Raw genomic sequence first — 23,734 nt, 5'->3', positions numbered from 1 at the left:
TGATGGTGGCTGATTACTTGTCCCGTGCCATGGACCTGCCTGAACGGCATGGGTCCTTGGGGGGAGTATGTGATATGGAAGCGGTGGCCTTTAAAGGAAGGGAAAAGACTACTGATCCCAGAAAGCCCCACGGAATACCACATCAGGGAGGGGGCCCACCGTTGGGAAAAGTAAGAAAAGGGAAAACCGGGTTTCCGTATCATATCAGACCCACCAGAACAGACACAAAGCACAGGGTTAACGCAAAGCGGCCGGAGCAGGGAGGAGGTGGGGAATCAGGGTCAGGTGTGACAAAACCGTTGCTGAGAACACCAGGGGCTGATTACGAGGGAGGAGCAGGTCAAGGGTTAAAAGCAACTCGAAGAGACTCAACCGGGGTCTTCTCTTGCAGGAACGGTGCGTGGCAATGGGCGCCACACCAGATTGGAGTGAGACCAGCAGAGAGTACGAGTGACGCCGTACCTTGTCCGAGACTCCAGACAGCAGTACAGAGCAGAAAATCGCCAACCAGAGGAAAAGTATTCAGAGCGGTGAACTGTGGACCATTGCTTTTTTTTTTTCTTTTCGTGTGCATCGGACGGCGGCAGGTTGAGGGTTGAAAGCCTGTACACGCCGGGGTGTGATGAGACAATTGGGACTGACAAAAGCAAGGCGCAGCAGCAGTGCCTGCGAGGTGAAAGGAACCGTCTTCAGTTGTATGAATTCAATTACCTGTGAAGTGTTAGTTGTGAAAATAAACAACGTTTGAAAGTAAAACCTCGGTTGTCTCCGGCTGACTACTTAACACTCAGTTTCCCCCTTTTTCCCATGCTTGAATGCTGCAGAGGAAAACACGATGGGATGCAGGGCTAATCAGCCTATAAAAAACTGGACAATGGGAAACATCCAAAAGGAGTGAAACCCAGGCAAATTAGTAAATGGAAAGATTATTTATTTATTTTTTTAAAAGAAAAAACAAGCTGCTAGCCAGATAGAAGCGGTTACCTCAGAGCCATCACCATGCGTACCTTCGCTTAGACAGAAGCGCAAAGCCATAAGAACTTTCTAAGCGGGGATGGATGGGAGGGGCTATGAAAAATCTGCGGGAGAAGATTACATAGAAAGATCATTACGATAAGTATTTCCTCCTTCAAATTCCTCATCTGATAGACTCCCCAAGCATTTAGGATGACAGAGGTGGGCAGAGTGTGTCATAGTATCAGATTTTGCAGCACTGCCCAACCAAAACATGCATCCCCCCCACGGGAAACGTCCAGACAATAGTGCCTGGTAAATGTGTGCAAGGATGACAATGTGGCAGCACGACAAATGTCCCTAATAGGGACTCCCCTCTGTAAGGCCGTAAAAGCCGAGACCCCTCTTGTGGAGTGTGCCCTGATTCCAGAAGAAAGCACTTTACCAGCAGATTTATGGCACTCTGCGATGCAAAGGATAATCCATCGCAAAAGAGTCTGTTGTGTTACGGGTAGACCCTTGCGAGACAGAGAATGGGCTACAAACAGCTGGTTAGATTTTCAGAAAGCCAAGGTCCTAGCAAAGCTCAAGGATCTTTTAGGATCTAAATGGTGGAACCGTTCCTCCTCTTTTAGAGGGCTGCAGCGGAGGTTAGAATACCAGTAAATCTATGGACTGAGGTGGAACTCGCTGACCTTAAGGGAAACCTTTTTCCTAAGAAAATGCAGGAATGGGGGCTTGCAACACAATGCCTGCAACTCACTTACCCTCCTGGCTGACTTGATTGCAACCAAAAAGGCTGTGTTCAAGAACATCAGTCTAAAGGAACAGGAATGCATGGGCTCAAAGAGAGCCGCTATCAAAAACGTCAGAACCAGATTTAAGTCCCAGTCCGGGACAACAAAGCGAGTTGTCGGAAACGTATTCACAAGGCCGTTCAGGAATTGGGTCATAACCGGCATCGTAAAGAAAGAAACTTGATCCAGGGACCTTTAGAACACAGACAAGGCTGCCAAATATCCTTTGACTCTGATAACCTGAAGCATGCTGAGGCCAGTGACAGAAGTAACTATCACTGTAGTGTTGGGACAAGAGATGGTATCGATCTTGCGTTCCCTGCACCATGCCTCAAATCTTGTCCACCTGCACACGTACAGAGATCTTGTAGACTGTGCAGCCAGCAACAACTCGAGCACCTCCTCCAAGAGTTCCCAGTCATCATACCTCATCCTTTCAAGATCCACGCATGTAAGTTGAGGGACTCTGGGGTTGGGTGGGGTACCCAACCTTCGAACTGGGTCAGGAGATCTGGGCACCAAGGCAACCCGTGAGGCGGACAGATGCAGAGATTGGAGTACCACGCCCAGTCCAGGGCGCTCAAGATCATGTTCGCTTGAAAACCTCTTCAACCTCCTGAGAAAGCATGGAATCATGGGAATCTGGGGGTGGGAGTGGGCAAGACATAGTGGAGAGGGAAGGTCCAATCCACCAGAAATGCATCCCCCAGTGCACCTTTCGCTGGGAATTCCCTCAAGCAAAACACCACTTTCTGTTGGACTCCGTGGCAAACAGATCTACTGCTGGGGTACCCCAGAGAGAGAAGACCTCTTCCAGGACTTCCTGGCACACTTCTCGCTCGTGTGAGACAATGCTCTGCCTGCTTAGAGCATCCGCCAAATCGTTCTGACCCCACCAGATGACCTGCTGAGACCTAGATCCGGTTTTACAGCAACCAGTACCACAGCTGCATCGCCTCTCTGCAGAGGGGAAGGGAGCACACGCCCCCTTCTTTGTTCAGGTAGTGCATGGCCACCGTCAGAATCGGGACATGTTTCCCCTTGAGAAACAGGGCGAAAGCCCTCAGGGCTAGCTTGACCTCTTGCAATTCCAGCCTGTTGATGTGCCCATCTGGCTTCTGTTGCTGACCAAAGGCCGCTCACCTGCAATTCTTTGCAGTGAGCACCCCAACCCTTCACAGATGCATCCGTGACCACCCAGGCCTGAGGCCAGAAGGGTTCACCCACCAAAAGATTGTCGCGGTCGGTACCCTAGTTAAGTTCGTGGACCACTTGGCTGGAGACCTCGAGAGGATCGATAAGTGCTCCGAGGTAGTGTGACCACTGACCTCTTAGAAGTCATTGAAGGGATCTCATGCGCAGTCTGGCCTCTGGCAACAGAAAAATATAGGAGGCCATGAGACATGAGGCAGAGGAAGGAAGCCGCTGGTAAGGTGGCGTGATTCTGGAACACGTGTACCATCTGTGCTATGTTGCCGACTCTCTCCTATGGAGAAAAGGCCTTCCCCACCCGGGTGTCTGGGACTGCTCCGATGAATTGGAGCCTTTGGACTGGCGTCACATGGGACCTCAAGTTCAGGGAGAATCCCAGCCTGTGCAGTACAAGACGGGTGTCCTCCAGGTGAGACAAGACCTGCCCACTGACTTCCCTCAAATTAGTTAGTCATCCAGGCATGGGAATACATGGACCCAGGATCTCCTGAGGTGAAGCGAGACTACCGCCATGAGCTTTGTGAAGACCCTTGGAGTGGAGGTCAACCCAAAGAGAAGCACTTTGAATTGACAGTGCTTGTCCCCCATGAGGAACCTTCGGAACTTCCTGCGCTTTCGATGTATCAGCACATGGAAATAAGCGTCCTTAAGATCTATTGACACCAGCCAGTCTTGAAGTTCGAGAGCGTGGCAGCGAATTTCTCTCAATGTCACCGTCCTGAATTTGCCTTTTCTCAGAAACGTGTTCAAGGTCCTGACGTCCAGAATGGGACGGAGACCTCCTCCTTTCTTGGGCAACAGGAAATACCGGGAATATCAACCCAACACTCTCAGATCGGGAGGTACCTCTTCTACGCCACCCTTCGACAACAGGGCTCCCAGTTCTTCCTGGAGCACCTGTCCTGGTTGGAGTGGAGGCAGTGGGGTCTGTCCAGTGGTTTCCTTAAGAAGGGCAGACAACCCCAAAGACCGAGCAGCAAGCCCCAGGAATCAGAGGTAATCTCCTGCCACTGGGGCCAATGTTCTGCTAACCGTCAAGTCACGGGAGCTGAAATCAAATCGGTTTAGAGGGCAGTGCCGCACCCACCGCTGCTGCCATTTTCTGGCCTCTAGAAGACCCTCTGCCACTTCATATGAAAGAAAAGCCTCTGACCCTGCCTGGCTTGTGGGAGCTGCCCCTTCTTTCAAAAGGCACATTGCGCCTGTAGCCTCTGCCCCTAAAGGCAAAGCTGAAGGCAGGTTTGGCCGGCTGCGCAGTTGGCCCAGCGATTTTTCAGCTATTTTAGACTCTTTGAACTTTGCCAGAGTGTCCTCAGCCTTCTGGCCAAAAAGAAACTCTCCCTTGAAAGGCATGTCCAGTTGCCTGTTCTGGGTGTTCGGGGAGAAGCCAGGAGATATTTAGATGGCTTGCCCTCCCCAGTACTACCGCCGACACCATGGAACGCCCAACGCAGTCGGCCATATCCAGGCCCGTTTGCATGGCTATCTCCTTCCCATACATTTAAAAAAAAGGTAGGAGGTGCCCTTCTCTAGAAAGAACATGGCATGATAACCTGTTCTGTGTTTTTTTTTTCCACTTTGAGAGTTCGCAGCCATTGCTTTTTGTTCACTGTATCTTTCACAGATGGGAAATATACATTTGCATATCAGTCTTTATCCCACCCCCATGGGCAGTCCAGCACCAAAATGCTATGGCAATTCCCTTCTGAACAAGAGTACCAACAGCAACCCCATAAACGCGTTTCAGCTTTGTTGGGCCTCATCAGTGAGGTGGAGTTAGAGTTTACGGGGTGAAATGGAGCAGGGACATCGCCACAAGGAGGCTAGGGGGTCTGCAATTGCGGAGTTAAGTGGCATGCATTCACAGGACCTTTATCCAAGATGTCCGTCAATTTGTAGCCCTGAACAGGGACTGAAGAGCAAACCTAAGGTTTCTACTACTCTTTCCACCAAGGTCGAAATTTTAGCATGGGTGTGCGTGTAAGGCCGACCCTGCTGAATTTCACCTTCTGTAGACGTGCCCAGGCAGCTGGCGGTGTGTAACCCCTGGGCAAAAAACAACAGGTCAGCTTGGTCGTCCAAAAAAATAGACACCTCACGACACTGTTTACATGGGATCAGGGTCCCCCTGGTCATCGTCCTGGTTGACGCCAAAAATGGACATCATGGATTCGAAAAAACCCTGACCACGACAGTGGAACGAAAGATCTGTTGCTGATAGTGGGTACCAAGGTTTTTTCTTTCGATGCCAATGAAACGGCCGTCGATCGAGGCTTGACAAATGCTGTGACGTCAGAGGACACCAGCCTGTCGACGCTCAAAAGATGTACCAGCCGTCGATGGTTTATGCACTTTTTTTGACGTCAAGCCTGGAGGTCTCTCTGACGTTGACGCATTGGCATGCATGGGGTCGAAGGTAACAAGCCAACAAGGCTTGCTGTTTGGGGGGCCGGCTGGGAGGCACCTGCAGCAGCCTGATTTTTAAACAGCTCGAGCATTTCTTTTTTTAAAACTGTCCTACCCTTCTCGAGTGGTCGGCCGAGTCGAGGGCTTACCTTTTTCCAACAATGAGCGGGACTTGTGTCAACGTCTCTTCTTTCTAAGCATTGAGGACGAGGAACAGTGTGACCGCTTTTTGTTTTTTCGCCAATGCTTTCCCCTCTCCTTCTTGGGGGTGGGCCCTTCCATCTCGGAAGAAAAGAGGAGCGACCGTGCCGAAGATTTCAGGGACGGTCGGCCCAAAGCAAGTTTGGCGGCCCGCTCACGGATAGATTTCGGCTGCATTTTCGATCACGACGCACATCCCTCTGTGTCGTGATCCACACCAAGAGACCACAGACAAATGTTGGGCGGGTCAGTCACCACATTTTGAAATGGTAGTCAGTGCACCTCTTGGAGCCTGAAACCCAGTGAGGGGACATCGCGGTTGTGAAATTATGAAAATAACTGACGATTTTAGTAAAAAACGCCAAGTCGAAGACTCAAGCTGTGTTCCCAAAGCAGCGTGCAAGCGCATAGAAAAAATGAACGGAGGTATGGAGCATAGTTATATACACGACACATGATGTCATGCCCGGATCGAGCGCCGAGAAAAAAAGGATCGATGGCCGAGTCGAGGTCCACTACGTCCCCTGTCGAAAAAGTTTCCAAGCAGCAGAGCTGGATGAGGATATCAGATGAGGTATCTGCGGGAGAAAAGCAACCCATTAAAGAAAACCTACTGAAGGCGAGCTCTTGCCCACGCTGCAACAGTGAACAAATAAAATAATTGCGTCTTCGTGTTCAGGATTTTGCACCTGCCCATTGATTTATGGAAGATAAATTAAGCGCTCACAAGAAGAATGTAAACCTGCAATCTTTTTTGTCGGAGTAGGAAAAGGCACAGTTACAATTATGCAATCTTTCTGTTACAATTGTAACTAGTTACATTTATAATGTCCGTCATGGCTGTGGAATTCTGGTTTGCAGGTTCCATGTTAAGAGTTTAGAGCGTAGGGATGGAGAGTCTAGGTTTGAAAGAGGGTGGTTGAGAGAGAGAGCAGTGGAGGAATGGGAGGAGGATGGTAGCCTGGGCTGCTGCTACACTAACTATGTAATAAAGTACCACTCATGAGCGGACGTCTACTTAATCCTTTCCCACAAATTCAAGCTGATTGGGCCCCAGTCCTACTCAGGAGAAGATCACTTCTGAATGGGGAGGAGTGGACACTGCAAAGCATTGCTAATGATATTGTTACATGTGTAGTAATTGTAGGCAATCATGATTGTTGCTTTTTAGTAGAGAAGAACTCTGATCCGAAGCAACTAATTTTACAAATGCAATGATTTGCAATTGAGGATGAACATGTAAAAGGTTTCTCCATTGTTGGCCCATGCAGTTCCTACACCAAGACCACTACAGCCTATACATACTACAAATGCATCCCATTAGTTAAAAAGGTAGCTTAAGTCTTACCTTGCCACACCTCCATAATCCAATCCTTCCTCTCCTGGAAAAATAACCCATAACCGTCTTCTTAGATCTGGAGGGTTGAAACTCATTATCTAACAAAGAAAATTTAAAAAGCCAAATACCTTAAAATATGACATTTGTTCAACGGTTACCTTTGATTAATTGGCAGCACATATGGTTAGTCAACTTTTGTGTAAATATAGACCAAGAATACAATTTTTTCCTTTACCTAGAACACCTTTTCTTCCAAGCTGCAGTGTTCTCCATGCATATTAACAGCATCTCCACTTCTTAGAGCAGAAGGAATACTACTTTCTGGGGAAGGTAAATATCACCTTTCTCATTTTGCAAGATTGATAGGGAGACCACCATGATGCTTTGCTGCTGTGGTAAAATAAGTTTCTAAAAATACTCTGAAGCAACAAACAATTCTGGCAAGGAACTTAAATCTTCTATCCTATTAGGTTCTCCGTAAACCATGCCACCCTAACATTTACATGCCAAAAAGAGCCACTACAGTGATGGAAAAGCACAAGCATACAGTAGCACATATCTAAATACGAACATGATTTGAAAATGCAAATATTGCATGCCCCTGTCCTCTTTAGTAGTGGGCGAACACCATGAACTGGAACCTGTTGCTAAATTGTAACAAAGAATGCAAACAAGACAGTGGTTGATTTGAATATTTTGGAGCTCTGTGTTTACAACTGAGGAAATAATATTTGATTTAATTAGGGGATTTTAATTTGGATTAACTCTTCTAATGCATTACATATACTCTCAGGTAAAGCCAATTCATAAAATTATGTCATGAAATTGAATGGGCTTGGATGTACATTTTTCTAGAACTTTATTTCTGCCAAATATATATATATTCTTCTGAAGCATGCTTGTATAAGTGCAATTCAAATGTATGCACAATAAGTACCCACACAATCTCTTTGAAAATCTGAATTGTTTTGTTGAATCTATTCATTATTCCCTTTACCCTCTACACCTGCGAGTAGGGTGAACGTGTCCCGGATAGGACACTCACCAAGAAGTGTAACAGCAGATGTGCTACAGTATCCCACAAAGGAAATTCTTTGTGGACTTGGCAAGTGTAGAGGTATCTACTCCTAACCGGTCAGGAACACACACCTAAGCATGTGTGCAGTGTAGAGAATGCAGCAGCTAGAACAAGTCACTTATGGTAGTGACTGCTGTACTTATTTCATAGTCACCTTTCCTCCACACTTGAGGGATCTAGTCCAATATAGTAGCAACCAGAGCATGAGGCGGAGCAGCCTCATAGATTAAAAAAAATCGGCGCCGTCCGTGCCGGGCACATACCATCATTGACAAAGATCCTCAATTACGTGCCTGCTTTTCCCCAACCCCCCCGTCCTTTTAATTTTGCAAATGTTGATACACATAGTTATAAGTGGTAAGGAGGGAGAGCTAGAAGATCAGTGAGTAACTTGTTCTTACCCCATACTTGCAAGAGATTTCTAAGCACCCTCAACATATTGGGGAAGTATGCAGAGGCAAAATGGTGTATAAACTGGCGTCGATAGTACACTATGCAAATCAGAGATCGAATGACATGCCTCGATTTGAGAAGGAACAAGTTTACTTACATGTAACTCCTGTACTCCAGCATGGGCGTCTTACATTAATTCACATGCTCACGAATAGGATAATACAGTAGTACATAGACAACCACAGGAGGTGGAACAGGTTCAACAGAAGCAAAACTCACCTCTGGAACACACTCGCCTCAATTAAACAGGTTCTGAAGCACTCCCTGGCCGACACGGGACTCAACCCTGGAATCCCTGTCAATACAGTAGAATCTTGTTAAGGTATGAGTCGACCTCCATGTAACAGCCCTGCAAATGTCCAGCAGGGGAACACCAGACAGGAATGCTGTAGTAGCAGCCACTGCTACGGTGGAATGGGTTCTCAGCCTTCCTGGCAACGGCCTGTTTGCAAGCCGGTGGCAATTCGTGAAAGTGTCAGAGAGTAACCAGAAAATGGAAGCCTTGGAGAGGGCTTTCCCTTTACCACAGGTGCAAATGTCATGAACAACTGCGAATTTGTGCGAAAACCTTTAGTGTGTGCGACATAGAACTTCAGAGCACTTCCAGCGAATACAAAGCCCGCTCAGCAGGAGAGGCAAGATTGGAGAAGAAGATGGGCAGAACCAAAGGCTTGTTCGAATGAAAGTCCGACTAAACCTTTGGCATGAAGGATGATGAGTACATAGCGCCACCTTGGACCTTTGGACAATTAAGGTGGTTTGCAAAAGAGAGCCTGCAACTCTTCAACACGCCTGGCTGAAGTTATAGCCACCAGAAAAGCAGTCTTCCAAGACAAAAACGTCAGAGAAGCACTGTGAAGGAGTTCAAAGGGAAGATTCCTCAATCTTGACAGAACAGCGTTAAGCCCCCATGCGGGGGCTGGAGCCTTCACCTGAGCAAACGCTCTTAACAGACCATTTAAAAATTCTTTAACAAGTCTGTGAGACGACAACGAAGGCCTGCCAGGTGTTCGAGTGTATCAGGGGATAGCGTACAGGTGTACTTAGCTGCATAAGCAAGGCCTGCCTTTGCTAGGAGGAGCAGGTAAGGCAGGATTTGAGGAGCTGTTAAGCGAAAGGGAGAAAGCCCCTGTGAAGCACACCACACAAAGAAACGCTTCCATTTGTGCTTATAGCATTCCAGGGTAGAAGGTGCTCTAGCTTTAGCCAGAATGTGCTTACATTCTGTGGGCAATGAGTAACAGCCAAAGGAGCTAAGACGCCAGTTTCAAGGATGCTGGATCATGGTGAAAGATGGACCTTACCCCTCTCTGGAGAACAGGTCTGAAGAGGAGGCAATTTAATGCAAAGGAGCCACAGACAGTTGTAGGTCCGAGTACCAGATCTGCCAGGGCCACGCTAGAGCAATGAGTATCCCCTGTGAGAAACCCAAGGGTATTCTCACTTTTACTCCCTTTGGATCCTGTATGCAGGTGGCCAGGGAAAGGCCATTGCTTTTGGACCCTACCCCTGGGGGTGGACAAGCGAGGGAGGATCACCTGGATAGAGGGTCCTTGGGGATTGGAAGTGGGATACATGGGTGAGACACAGTATTCCATATCTTCCTTTCCAAAAAATAAACTATACTAGAAGCTTATGGGATACTGTTCATCTAGTCCTGTGATCTTTGAGAAGGGTAGGAACCAGCATTAATCCAGACAGGTTAAACAAAAGTAAGAGCAAGGGTAGAGATGAGATACGCAAGAAGAATACATCTCAGTATTCCGATAATTGCTCAGTAGTCCCCCTGATCTTTCCTCAACCTTCATGGGTAATTATAAATGTGTTCCACTTCTCTCCCCCTTTAAAATGCATGACAATACTGGGACGAAGAAGAGGCCTGAAGGTCAGGCATGTCCTACCAATTCACTTAATTATGATCAGGCAAGGAAAATCCTTAACTACCACCTGTATCCTTTTAGCCTAACAAAGGTGTATAAAAGCCACGGTTACAAGCAGAAAAAAGAGCAAGGAAACCCATGGCACCCCAATTGACGGTGAATATGGGTCAGAGATCCCACCCATGGGGAGACGAACAGCAGGCGCTGCATGATGGCAGAGGCGAAGCTCCATACATTAGCTGGCGAGTGCGGAGAAGCGCCCGGATGTTTGGCGGTCCCTCGGGAGGAAGAAGCAAAGCAACGGCACAGACAGAGTAGCTGCCGAGACTCGGTGAGTGTCAGGGACACTTATAATAACCCGTGCGATCAAAGGAGGCGGTACAGATAATAGCAGTCCATGCAATACGACCAAACTGAATTAACTGAGTGAAAGGAATGTCCCACATTGAAAAAAGCAACATATCGCAATGAACAAAAAGGACCACGCTGCTCATGTTGAAGATGGAATTGAATAAAACGAAAATTACTTATTTTGAATACCATATTGAATGAATTGAACAAAAGTCACATTTATTGCAAAAGCTACATTTATTAAACATTATTTGGAATGAAGCAAGTAAGCTGCATTTTATTTTGTATATAGAACAAAGGCAGAAGCCAAGAGATTTAATTTATTGAAAACAACACAGATAACAAACTGAACTATTTACCTGAATGAAATGGTATATGGTGAATCTACCTTGATGAACAAAAATCAAAAGGAAGCTAAAATGAAGGAAAGGTACAAATGTGTTAAAACTGTGAAGTTGAACTTTAAGGAACTGGCCATTAAGTCTAATAATGAACTTTGAAGGAAACCTGAAAGACCCTGGTTGCGTGACCTCTCATGGGTGGACCGTTTGGTCTGAAACTGTGCCTTGACCACAGAACTCATTTATGTCAACAAGAAAGCTGGCTGTGGTGAAAGCAGGAAAACAACTCTTGATAACCATCAGACTTGGGGAAGGGAACCCCGACTTGTGTACGTCTAGTTGAAAGACTAAAAGCTTGAAGATATTTCCTTTTGTTATCAACATTAAGCTTGGGGAAGGGAACCTGAGTTTTGGTGTCCTGAAACTGTGTTGCCTTTCAACTGTGTTGAACTTGGGGCACACTAACTTTTATAAAACTGTATTTCCTCTAATATTCAAAGGAGGAGAAATTGAACTTTGCGGTGTACTTAATGACAATTGGGAGAGAATGCCAATGAAAAAGCCAGAGCTGGAAGTAGCCCAGAACTTTATGTTTGGAACACTATTCGAGTTATGGTTGATGTCCCTACACTTGGCTTTGCATTTGTTGTGAGGGCAAGTACAGGATTTAGACAGATTTTTATGTTGAATTTACTGACCCTGACGTTCCTTAGTTTCCTTAGGTAGGCAAATCCCACCTTAATATAGGCAAGTTTGGCCTTAATTCATCCTGACTTTTATTTAATAAAACATTGTTCAACATTGAATCTATTGCCTGTGGCTCCTTACAGGACGCCAACCTCACATCTTGCAGTGGGTCTGAGTGCCATTATCACTTGCAGAATCAGGGGAATTGCGTATACAAATAGGGTAATGAAAAGGAATTTCCTGGACTCCTTGGTTGCGGGATACCGGCTGGCAAACTTGGGACACTTTGCGTTTGCTGCCATAGCAACAGGTCGATTTGAGGGCGACCCCACCTGGAGAAGAGCAGAACAACTTCAGCCTGATGAAGCTCTCACTCGTGGCAGGATCATAGCTCCCTGCTGATTGAGTCTGCAATGGTATTGTGAATGCCTGCTAGATGGAATGGAATTGAATGAAAAACATCTTCTAACCCATCGCCAATTTCCACATCGCTTGAGCTTCCTTGGACTGAAGGGAATAGCAGGTTCCCCCCTGTTTCTGATTTAGAACATGGTGGTCGTGTTGTCTGTGAAGATGCCTTCTTGCCTTGTATTTGGGGTTTGAATGACTTGAGAGCCCAAAACACTGCTGGCAGCTCCAAGACAATGTGCAACTCCTTCTCCTCTGGTTGCCCTAAGCACCTGGCGGAAGTTGACATCCAGAGAGGTGTCGGGACTCACCATGGCCTGATGCGCTGGAAAGCAAAAACGAGCACCTTGCGTGAGATGCTGACGAAGGGACCACCATTGTAGGGTCTTCCTGAATACTGGAAGGAGGGTGATCCTGTCGTTCCAGGAGCCTGATATTTGTTGCCACCTGACATTCAGAACTGTTCTAGAGGCCTCATGTGCAGCCTGCAATGATGGGGTGATGCATTAAGACATGATCCCAAACAGATTTGATGGAGCAGACGAATGCCAGTTGAAGAGGTGAGAGCTGTCGCTCTTTGCTCAAGATGGCCTCAACTCCCTCCTCCGAGGGGGAAGCCAGACATGCCAGTTTGTTGAGACATGAGCCTAGAAAGAGCGTTCTGTGATGGCACCACGTATGATTTTGGAAGATTTAACGAGAATCCCAGTGAAGTTATGCACATGATGGTCTCTCTGGTGTACTTTAAGGCCAGCAGGCAAGAGCGGGTCAACCAGTCTAGGTAAGGGCAGAGATAGATCCCTGAATGCCATAAATGGGCTGCCACTGGAGCCAGACACAGTCTACGAGATTACTGTGCTGCCCGTTTTAGCAAAATACAAAAATGTTGAATTTTAAAACGGCGGTGTGATCACATGAATCGCACTACACTGATTTCCCCTACCCCTGAACCCCCCTCCCTACTTAGCTTTGCCTCCTAACACTTATCTGAGTACCCATCTATTTTCAGTGCCCTCGTCCTTCCCCTGTGACGTAAGTCTCCTTTCTCTAATGTGGGTCGAGGCTTCCGTCGCAGGGTACTTTTTCTTTTTTTTCTTTTTGCAGTGCCGCATTTCTTTACAATGGGATTTGTGATTTCAGTTCATGCCGGATGCACTACGCATTCGTCATTTTCTTTTTTCAGAATTTTGGTGCAATACCACCATTCACTTTGCTAGGACCCTGTGAGCTGCCTTGAGCCCGAAGGGAAGATCCTTGAGTTGGTAATGTCTGCCGTTCACGACAAACCAAAGGAAGCGCTGCTGCCTGCAATAAATGGGGATTTGAAAGCAGGCATCCTCTAGTTTTAGGGAGGCCAGGAAGAGAGTCTGTGCTCCAGTTGTTCGAGCACGTGTTGCAACGTAACCATCCAGAACGTTAGGGACTTGAGAAAAGTGTTGAGTTGTCTCAGGTCTAGGATAGGCCTCCACCCCCCGCCCCCTGACTTCTTTCTCACTAAGAAGTATCTGTAGTACACTTCAGAGCCCTGGAGATGTTTTGGCACCATCTCTATTGTCCCTTTTTGTAGCAGCGCCCAAACCTCTTGCAAGAGTAGATGCAGGTGCTGTTAATTTTTCATGACAGGAGGAATAGAGGGTCACTTGTCCAGGAATTCAAAGGTGTGGCCCTTCTAGACAATGCTGAGCTCCACTTGTCAGTGGAGATGTCGCGCCTCTCGATGATAAACTGTGATAGACGGTCTCCCACTGAGGTGCAGAAGTGGGGAGCTGGGCCCTGCACCTGGTCAGGCCTTTCTGGTCACCTGCTGTTAGGCAGGTACCTGTGCAGTTCCCTTAGGGACCACTGCAAAAGGCTTAAGACTACAGGTGTTGGCAGTAAACCGAATTGGTAGCAGTCTGTACCACCCAGATTTACCTGGTAGCTGTGGCTGAGCAGCCAGACTTCTCTCAAGAAGAGTTAGACAGTATATAGAGTATACAAGATAGGTACTAAAATACAGCAGCCCAAGCAAACACTGACCACAGCTTTGGTATCAAAGTATATAATTATTTATTTAAAGACACACTTATAGAAACACTCCATCACTATTATTGTAAGCAAGTTCAAAACACAGTCACTATTAATATATATACATCCCTTATTCCTTATTAGACAAGTCTTAGTTAACACCACTTATTTTCAGACAGAGGTGAGCGCTTAACTAAAGATGGCACTCTAATAAGTTATCAAAAAAGGGAGGGAAAAGGCAGAAATTAGAAAAGCACACAACACTAATACTTAAGAAGGACCCTGCAAGGCAGGAAAGTCAAGTCTACTTGTCAGCAAAAAGTTCAGAGGCCAGGCTCCCTCTTAGAGAGAGCAGAACACCAATGCATCCAAGATCGCACAGTTTAAGAGGCTTGAAAAGTCTTGCAGAGAGTTCAAAAAGGAATTAGTTCAGCTCAGAAAAGTTCAGTTAGCCAGCCTAGGGTAAGCCCAGGTGGTAAGTCGAGGATTTAATAGACACCTCGTACAGACCGTTGCAAGGGAGGCTAGGCGGACACGGTACCTTTAAAATGGAGAGGATCCTCCAGCGGGGGCAGTTGTTCCTGGTAGCGGGTGCAAGTCGCAGCGTCGTCCAGAGGAAAATAAGATCTCGACGTGGAGGAAAGCTGAAGGTCGTTGCACTGCCAGGGAAGAAACCAGCCGCGCAGTTCTCCAGTTAAAAGGTACTACCCTTTTATTCACGGTAGTGGTAAATTGTGGTATCCCGGTTGCCGGGGTGCTTGGCACAGGCAAGGCGGCCACGAGATGATCCGGGGAGGCGAAAAGGCGGCCAAACTGGTTATCCCCACCAGTCAAAGGAAGAAGACTCCTCGGAATGAAGATCTCCTCTGTCGTCTGGAAAAGTGGTGAGGCGGTTCAGCAGGGCTCCACCGGTGGTGTCATCGTTGCAGGTCGGCTCAGCTTCTCCCGCTTCGGATTCTTTGGTCCTGTGGCGACTTCTGAAGTTCCAGTCCCCAAAGCCCTGCTTTTATGCAGAAAACCCCCATTCATCAGTCCTAGCTGTCACTCAAACATGCTAAGTGGTGAGCCGGGCGGATCACCACTGGGCCAATCACACAAGAGTGCGACTTGAGTTGCCGGGGCAACTCAGTCCAGGGTGTCTAAACCCCCCTCCCACACATCCTGTAGACCCAGACAGAGTGGCACCACTTTTGGAGGCTTCTGTGTAGAAGCCCGCCAAAAAGTGGAACAAAGGGCTCGACTTGGGTTGGAGTTACAGAGGCGAACACAAACGCCATTTTAAAACAGAGTTCTGGCAAAAAGACCCAACCGGGGAATAAATATTAAATAAATAACCCGGCGGTATCTTTAACATTGTACCAAAAAGTGGTGCGTTTAAAATAAATGGGAAAATCCCATAGAAAATATTCGGGTGGTATATTTTGCGTGGTAACCACTGCCACCAGCCAGAAACTCGACGAGGGGGCACTGCACAGTGCCCCCTCGAAAAACAGACCCAGGGGCAATCTAATTACCCCTACCAGTACTTCCACAATAGGATGGTTTGTACTGGTACTGTTCCCAATTTAAGACTAGTAAAGTCAATGGTGTCTTTACATGCCCTGGGAGACAGTAGTCAGTCCCAGGGTATGGAGTCTATGTTTGGGGGTCACTATGACACCCCTGTGTTACTGCACTGAGGGTGCTGTGTAACATACTTAGCAAAAACCACATGAAACCCTATGGAGTAAAAGACCCCATTGCCCATAACACACATTACAAAGTCAAAGGATATCTCAAATCATGTCTAAGAGTGGGAGAAAAAGAGTCTCACTCTTAGCAGGAGACAAAATGAAACCTCAAAAAATCCAGCAAAGCTGCTGGGGGACTCACTAGGTTTGGGAAATTAGCCTTAACAGAGAATTCTCCCTAACACCTGCGTTCTGGAAATTTTTCCACACCGAAATGGAATTTCCCCTTCTATATGACTGAACATCCGCTGTACGCCTCTTGTGTCCTGGTCCATGAAGTCTGACAATATGCTGGCCTGCAGTCTTTGGCAGACTTGTAGTAATGGCCCTTGGATGGACGAAAGGACTTCCTCTGTTGCTGAAGAGTACCCAGCAAGCGCGCTCTATCAGTGTCTACCTTTATGGACTGTAGGGTAGCATCTACAGCCTTGCCCAAAAGGTCTATGCCCTCAAAAGGCATATCAAGATTTTTCGATTGAACCTCAGGGCGAATGTTAGTGGCTTTCTACCAGCCTTTAGTATAACACAAGAGGTGATGGCTGGAAGGTTTAGAATAAATCTTGACCTGTGGCATTGCTCTGGGTAACCCTCCAGACCGTCATTCTTTGCCTGCCAAGCCATTACAGAAGGGGAAAGACCATATGCAAATCAGGCTTAGTCCCATCCCCAAAGGGGCAGTCCAGTCTGAACTGCTAGGTCGCATCCCTTCTGCATGAGACCACAAGCATCCCCAGACATGTTACAACCTTGTTGGGCCACATCAGTGAGGAGTAGCTTTGGTCTTTAGGTCCAGCCTTGCCTGCAAAGCACTGCCCTGTTGCCCATTTGTCGGAAACCCAAATTCGCAATGTCAAGAGCGACTGTAATTGTGTAGTCAGAGGCCACCTCACCTTCATGAAATAGAGCCAATGCTTCGTTATTCTGGTCTTCACGAAGGAAGTCTAAGATGGGTCCTAGCTTATACCATAGCTCCCTATCGTATCTGCAGAGTATAGCTAAAGCGTTAGGCGCTTTAATGGTGTAGGCGCAGTGGTTATGATGCACTTCCCAAATGTGTCCAACTTCTTACCCTCCTGGTCTGAAGGGACCCTGCATGGACAGGAGGGTTAGTGGGACTTTTCCTTGCAGCAGCATCAACCACAGAGTCAGGCGAAGGCTGGGAAAGGAGACACTTCGAGGCAGAATCTGAGATTCTCAATTTTTTCTCTAGCCGATCCTTCCTTGGAGGAGCCGAGAAAGGCGTTTTCATGACCAATGAGGCATCCTTCCAAATGTCGTCAAGCATAGGGATGGATACAACTGATTTCCGAGAGGACACACTCCTTTGGAAAAGGAAATCCTCCTTTTTCTTCTCTTGATGGACCAGATTGCACAGTTTCACTCCATGTGTCAACAGTGCATGAAATGAGAATATCTCATCTGGGAGAGTCTCTGGAGGGTAGATTCACGTAAGGGAGCTTGCATTCAGCTGAAATCAGGTTGTCAAACTCATCTGTACCTTGTGAGTTGTCAGTCCCAGGATTTGTTTCTGTGTGTGTGTGAGGGCTGCCACAGGGATGGAAACAGCCTAGGCAGAGGAGGAGGTACTAAATGTGCCCCCAGTCCTGATGGCAATGGTGGACTCCTAGAGGAAGCAGCTCGGGGAGCTGCTGGAGGCAGACGCTGTTACAGCTCAGACACCAAGGTGTGTAGGGTAGACAGGATTCCAAGGACAAGTCTCTAGGTCCTGTTCCCATGGGCATCATGGGCAAGGGCTGATTTGGTAGAGTTAGTGGAGGTGCTGCGGGCAAGGGCACAGTGGTAGAGCGACGCAGCAGATGTGTCTGTGAAGAGTAATGAGACCTAGGAAGAATGGAGCCAGGAGAATCCTCAGCCACTTCCAGATCAGAGGAGAAAGCCTCTGAAGGCTTGTTGTCTGAAAGAGTGTTTGCATGTATTAGTTGAGCAGGTGGTACCGCTCTGTGTGAACCCACTGATGACGGGGTGAAGAGCGGTTTCGCCTTGGGAGACAGGAGAGAGCCAGCGGGATCTCCTTGTCCACACTTGCACCCCTGGGGAATGAGGCGATAACGGGCCTGTGGTGTCATACACGGAACCAAAAAAGGGCGGGATGAGGGCAGCAGTGGAGGCAGAGCAACTTTGTGGGCGGTAATCGTAGTCGTCAATGCAGCAGTCAACGGAGCAGTTGATGTATTGGGGGCCATCGACGAGACACTAGACCAAAGAGCCATCAACAATGTGGTAGACTAATATATTAGTCGATGGACTGGTGACTAGGTCTTTATCTGTAATTCTATCAGAGACTTGAGCTTTGATGACGGAATGCGAACATTGACGTGACCCTTGGGATGAGTGCTCGTGGACGGTGCGCGACTCACCAGCAGAGAGGTCATCGGCATGCACTGTTTATCCAATGATGAGCCAGCCGGAGTTATGGCTGTGTACCCTGCCATTGTAAATGGAACTTTGGCAGCCATTGTCGACAATAAAGTTGGAGAGTGTGACTTCTTGTCCTTTTTAGGACTCTTCCCACAGGAAGTGTCCTCAACTGATCTTGATCTCTTAACTAAAGGGAGTACGCTCAACAGATCTGCTGACCAGAGGCATGGCTACGCACCAAGGCCCTCTACTCCAGCCAAGTCACCAACCTTCTGTGATGATTCTGTTAAGTTTTGGAGGAGAGGGACTTGCAGATGGGACAGTTGTCCCATCGTGGTCCGGGTGCAAGCAGTACAGGAATTTGTCATGCTGATCATCCATGAAGACGCTGTACAGGTTGCACTTGGAACAGGCCCCCCAATGAGACTTTTTTTGCTGGCACCCGCCATGCCGTGTGGGGAAGGCCCAATTCCGAAGAGAAGGCCTCACTCATAGAAAAAAGATCAGAGGATGGAATGGATCTTTACTGATAACGTGTCCCTGCCGCCAGAGGTCACCACCATGACCGGAGATTGAAATATTGGGAACATTCTCACAAAAATAGAAGAATCGAGATTGCTGAGGTGCGAAATCCGGACTTCCAACATGAAAATATGCAGTAAAAATGTGAGGACCTCCTCTAGGGGTGGAGCCTAGGAGGAGGATTGCCATTGGATTGGGCAGTATGACCCCAAACCACAGCAACAGACTGTATAAGCGACAAGCAATATTGACTTTAAAGCGAAACTGCTTTTAATATTACAGAGGATTCCCAGCCTGGCGACTGAGAATATGCACGAGCATATGAATCCATGTAAGATTCCCATGCTTGAGACTATAGCTTGTTTCAATCAGGTCACAGATGGCACAGAAAAACGCAGAAACTAAATGACAGCTCAGGGTTTTCATAAACTATTTGTGGGGCATATGGCTGTCCCCTTCTTTATTGCCTGCTAATGAACTTCCTCCCTAACCCAGGCATCCATGACCCCATTTAGTGCTATAGATTGTTGACCCCTACTACCGATGCTGTGAATTCCTACAGTGCCTTTCCTAAAAGCAAGCTCAATGACTCCATCAGATACTTCCAAACTCTCCCTAATGTCATCATGGGTTTGTGTTCTAATTGGGAATGGGTCATGCCTTGCACGCTACTAGTTGCCTGATATCGCTAACTACCCACCATCACCTAACACTTCTATTCTACCAGCCTCCTTTCAAATTCCTCCCCACCAATCTTTTATCCCTCTGTCTCACTCCTCCTTTCTCCTGTTTCTACCTTTTGATACCTCTGTTCTACCTTCTCCAACTCTGACTCTGACTCCCCTCATCTGTCTGCTTCCACTACTCAAATTCTACTTCTACCACTCCTCAGTACACTACTCCTTCCACACTACTACTTCTCTGTGTATTCTACATCTTCTCCTGTACCACTACTGCTCTCCCCTCTCTACTACTACTCCTCATCCTCCTACACAGTACTACTCCTCCAATGTCAATACTACTCCACCTCCCAAACGATAACCCTTCTTTCTAAAGCACCACTCAACCACCCTCCTTTCACTCTGTACCAGCCTTCCCACATTCACTTCTTACACTATCCTTTGTATACACTTATCTCACAATCACACGGCAGAAACACTATTACTCCTGAGCCAATGCCTCACCTGCTTCACAAATCTCTTCCACACACTTCTGCTCCTTCCTTCCTCCTACTGTTCCTCTTGGTCTTAATCCTCCTCCACTGCTGACCTCACCCGAATAACCCACACATTGAGTTTCCTGTCCCTTGCTTAAATATCCCCCTCTTTGTGCTAGTTGGCATAGGCGTGTATATGCAGGGAAAAACCTTTTCTCTGTGTTGCGTTGGAAATCTGTTTGCAGCTTTTTGACCGTTATCAATGAAATTCTCATTAAGTCCAAGGGTTTGCCCCGTATAAAGCCACCCCCCCCCCCCAACACCGCCCACGACTCCTTTTGTAGTCCATAGTCTAGTGTACTGTCATTTCTGACGGTGGGTGCTTTGACAAGCTTTGCTACTCCCACTCGGTGGGTTCCTGCAATATGCTGCTGGTGTCCGTCTCTTGTTTGCCTGTCTACGGGACATTGGAGCTGTATTCGTACATGTAACTGTTTTTTGGCTTCTCTTCCATGCTATTTGGTGACAGTGCCTGCACTAACTAAATACTGGCTGTTATGAATAGTAGTGAGTGAGTGAGTGAGTGAGTGTGTGTGTGTGTGTGTGTGTGGATTGAATGATGTCAGAGACTGAATTATGTCACATGTGGAATGTTGGAGGAGTTGCAATGTTGTCTTGTGTGAGCTTCCACCCATGGCAGTTGAAACCATGTAACCTGGGTGGTGGCAACCAGTGGATTTCCTCCCTGCTCCTGTCCTTGTCCTGTCATCCTATGTGCCTATGTGCCTATTTGATGTAACTAGATAAAGTAACACGTTCTGCCTTACCTGTGCTGCCTGAAGGACTCTCAATCATATAACTGGCGAGTACACATACTCAGAGGCAAGGCTAGAGACCTTGTCCTGCACAGGGGGAAAATAGGTATTGGGGCTTGCTTTAATGAATTAGTTCTCAAGACCAAGTTTGGCTCAGGATCTTGCCCTTCACCTCGAAACACCCATGTAGAAGAGTTTATCCCTCTTCCTGACAAGGTCAAGTCTTTGGCGTGCCTTTACATTATCAGAAATTATTTAATCAACATTGTAAAGTACACACTAAGAGACAATAGGCATTTCCTCAAGAAATCATTTTGGACAAAGGATTTAGCTTTGGTTTGTCACCGTACCTGCATTACTGTTCCAGGGACTAGCCAGCTGGTCACTGTTGACATGACAGGAAGAAGAGTTCTGCAGAGCAGGCGACCTCAAGAGACTTCCAGGGAGCGAAGAAGGCAGGATTCACTGGGAGTCACCAAGGTCACGCAGCAACATGCAATCCTCAGTTACCGAGCAAAGGAGCAGTCCCTGCCATGCTTCAGATGGGATATAAAGGCAGAAAATGCAGGTGCAGACTACTTGCAGCACCAATTGAAGAGCCTCCAAGTTCCAAGGACACACTCCTAACAGTGACTGCTGCAGCAAGGTAGACCAGGAGAGCGCAGGTCAGTCCACCGAATGCTACAGGGACGCTTCTGAAGATCCTTGAGCAGGGGTCGAGACTGGATGTTCCCACCAGTGTAGGGGTCGAAGTACCAACAAGGGGCTTCTTGACATCAGGACAGAGGAGCAAGGCTTCACCAGGACCTTTTATCCCGGATTTGCACTGAGTCACCACCAGGTCCAGCAATGTTTAGGATCTGCACCATTCAAACTGGCAGGGGCTGTCCAATTATGCACAGCCACTGGTCAAAAATTCTGACCAGCAACAGTCACATTGTGGCTCGGATGTGGACTGGCAACAGCCCCACCCCCACATCTGGTCACACACACACACACTATCACTTTCCCGGGAAAGGAGAGGCTTTGCCCGGTAAAGGGCTTTCTATACATAGCAACTCTGGACTTGAGAGGGCAGGAAGAAGGCTAAAGCACAAAATGGTCAAAGGACAGGCAAACATCTTGTGGCACAGGCATTTTAGAGTATATAGTACTCATTATGGCATTGTGCAGTAAAATGCAAGCGTGCACAAGCAAATAGTAAAAACATAGGTCGAAAAATATCTGCTGGCACCAACCAATCCTGGAGAGACAGTAATTGTAACCACAAATTTACAAAAGAAAACGTTACAAGGATACAAAGTATTCTAACCATACTTCACTTTAAGGCGATGTGTGCAGGTTCAAAAACACAAAACATTCACTAAGGGAGACCATATTCCAGTACCGACAGTCATAGGGACTGATGTTTTTCCATACAAATGAGAAAAAGGCAAGTAAAGCAGAGGGCTTTACTTGACTCCAAAAAGTCAGCCAAATAGCAAAGAAAGGGGGTCCTATAGAAGTCAATGGGAGGAAAGCCACACAAAGAAAATCTTTCCTAACAAGGGGAGAGGTAAAGAATAAGCTATCCCTATTGCGAATAAAGATGTATCTGAATTTGAAGAATTATAGGAGGGTACGTGCCAACATGTACGAGTACCAGAAGACAGTACATCTTGACACAGAATTTAATGTGGTTGTAAAATAGTAGGCTGTAGTCGGATGTAGGTTTAACAATTTTAAGATTTATTACGGTGTTAACCTAAGCAACAGCCCTCCTTGTGCACATCAAACAGTATTAGTTTTCATGAGGTTTGGTTTCCGTGAAAGGGTTAATGAAGTCCAGAGTTCAAAGGAAGCTCCACTTGGCTTCTCGCATCGTTAAAAGGGAAAATAAAGTCAACTTAATTTTTTTCTCCACGGACCTTAGCCTTCAGTCTGACTCACCCTCTGTTCACTGGGTTAAGAAAACAAAAAAAGTAAAAATCCACACGGAATGCACAGTCCTTGATTAATGGTTGACGGCTGGCGCTTCTCCTCAGCGAGTCCGTCTCTGATAGGGATCTCCCCTGTGCCTCTCAGTGAGCCTTCTAGTACGCCCAGTGTCAATCACCTGGGGATCCTTTCCATTCCTCTCTGGTCTCCGGCTCAGCTTGCAGCTGTAATCAGAAACACCTGGTGAGCTCTCTGTTGCTGCATTTAACCCCCTCTCTGCTCCTCCCCTCCCTTCAGTCTCCAGCCAGTTTTCCCTCTCATTCCCCACAGCTGCAGGGCGTTTTCTTTCCTCCTTCCACCCAGTTTCATGCACTGTTTGACCCCACCCTGTATGTCCCTGGGGCCACCCATCTCTATGCGGGCTGACTGCATTGCACCAGTTCCAGTCTCTGGTACACCTATTTCCATGCTGTATGATTGGGTTGTACCTATGCCGTTTTCCCTTTTTAATTCTGTCTCTGCCCCCTCCTTGGTTTCGTTTCTTGTGGTGGTTTCTGGGACATGTAGTTTTCTTTTGATTTGCTGGGTTAACCTTTTGTTGGCTGGGTCTCATTACTAGAATAGGGTCCTCCCTTGGTTCTGTTGCCTCTTTGACCACCTCACATACTCCCCCCGGGAACCAGGCCGTTCGGGCATGTTCAAGGCCCTGGACAAGTAATCAGCGACTAGCTGATATTTTCTGGGTTTATGTACTGTAACAAAATGATAGGGTTGAAGGGTTAAGAACCACCTAAGGACCCTATGGTTTGAGTCTTTCTGGGTGGCTAGCCATCGAAGAGGGGCATGATCTGTAAAGATGGTAAACTTTTGACCTAGTAAGTAATAACGAAGAGATTCAATGGCCCACTTTATTGCCAAACATTCTTTTTCTAAGGTGGAGTAGGGCATCTCATGCGGGAGGAGTTTTCTACTGATGAAGGCTATTGGGCAGAGGTCGTGTTCTGATCCTTGGGATAGCACGGCACCTAGACCACATCCTGATGCATCAGCCTGTAAATAGAAGGCTTTTGAGAAATCCGGGCAGTGTAGAACCGGTTGGGT

The 23,734-nt window shown here is 47.2% G+C and overlaps 1 protein-coding gene across 4 annotated transcripts in view; it reads right to left on the bottom strand.

The window, feature by feature from the left end:
- Positions 1-23,734, bottom strand: part of ITCH (itchy E3 ubiquitin protein ligase) — a 2,968,415-nt gene that overhangs the window by 953,827 nt on the left and 1,990,854 nt on the right. For all 4 annotated transcript variants that reach the window (XM_069652264.1, XM_069652266.1, XM_069652265.1 and 1 more), the window contains exon 16: positions 6,919-7,007. In XM_069652264.1, the coding sequence (XP_069508365.1) occupies positions 6,919-7,007 (89 nt within the window). The remainder of the gene's footprint in view (positions 1-6,918; positions 7,008-23,734) is intronic.

The sequence above is a fragment of the Ambystoma mexicanum genome, chromosome 3p, assembly GCF_040938575.1.
Source record: "Ambystoma mexicanum isolate Mex_15411 chromosome 3p, UKY_AmexF1_1, whole genome shotgun sequence".
Lineage (NCBI taxonomy): Eukaryota > Metazoa > Chordata > Amphibia > Caudata > Ambystomatidae > Ambystoma > Ambystoma mexicanum.
This window is presented reverse-complemented; position numbering and strand designations above follow the sequence as displayed.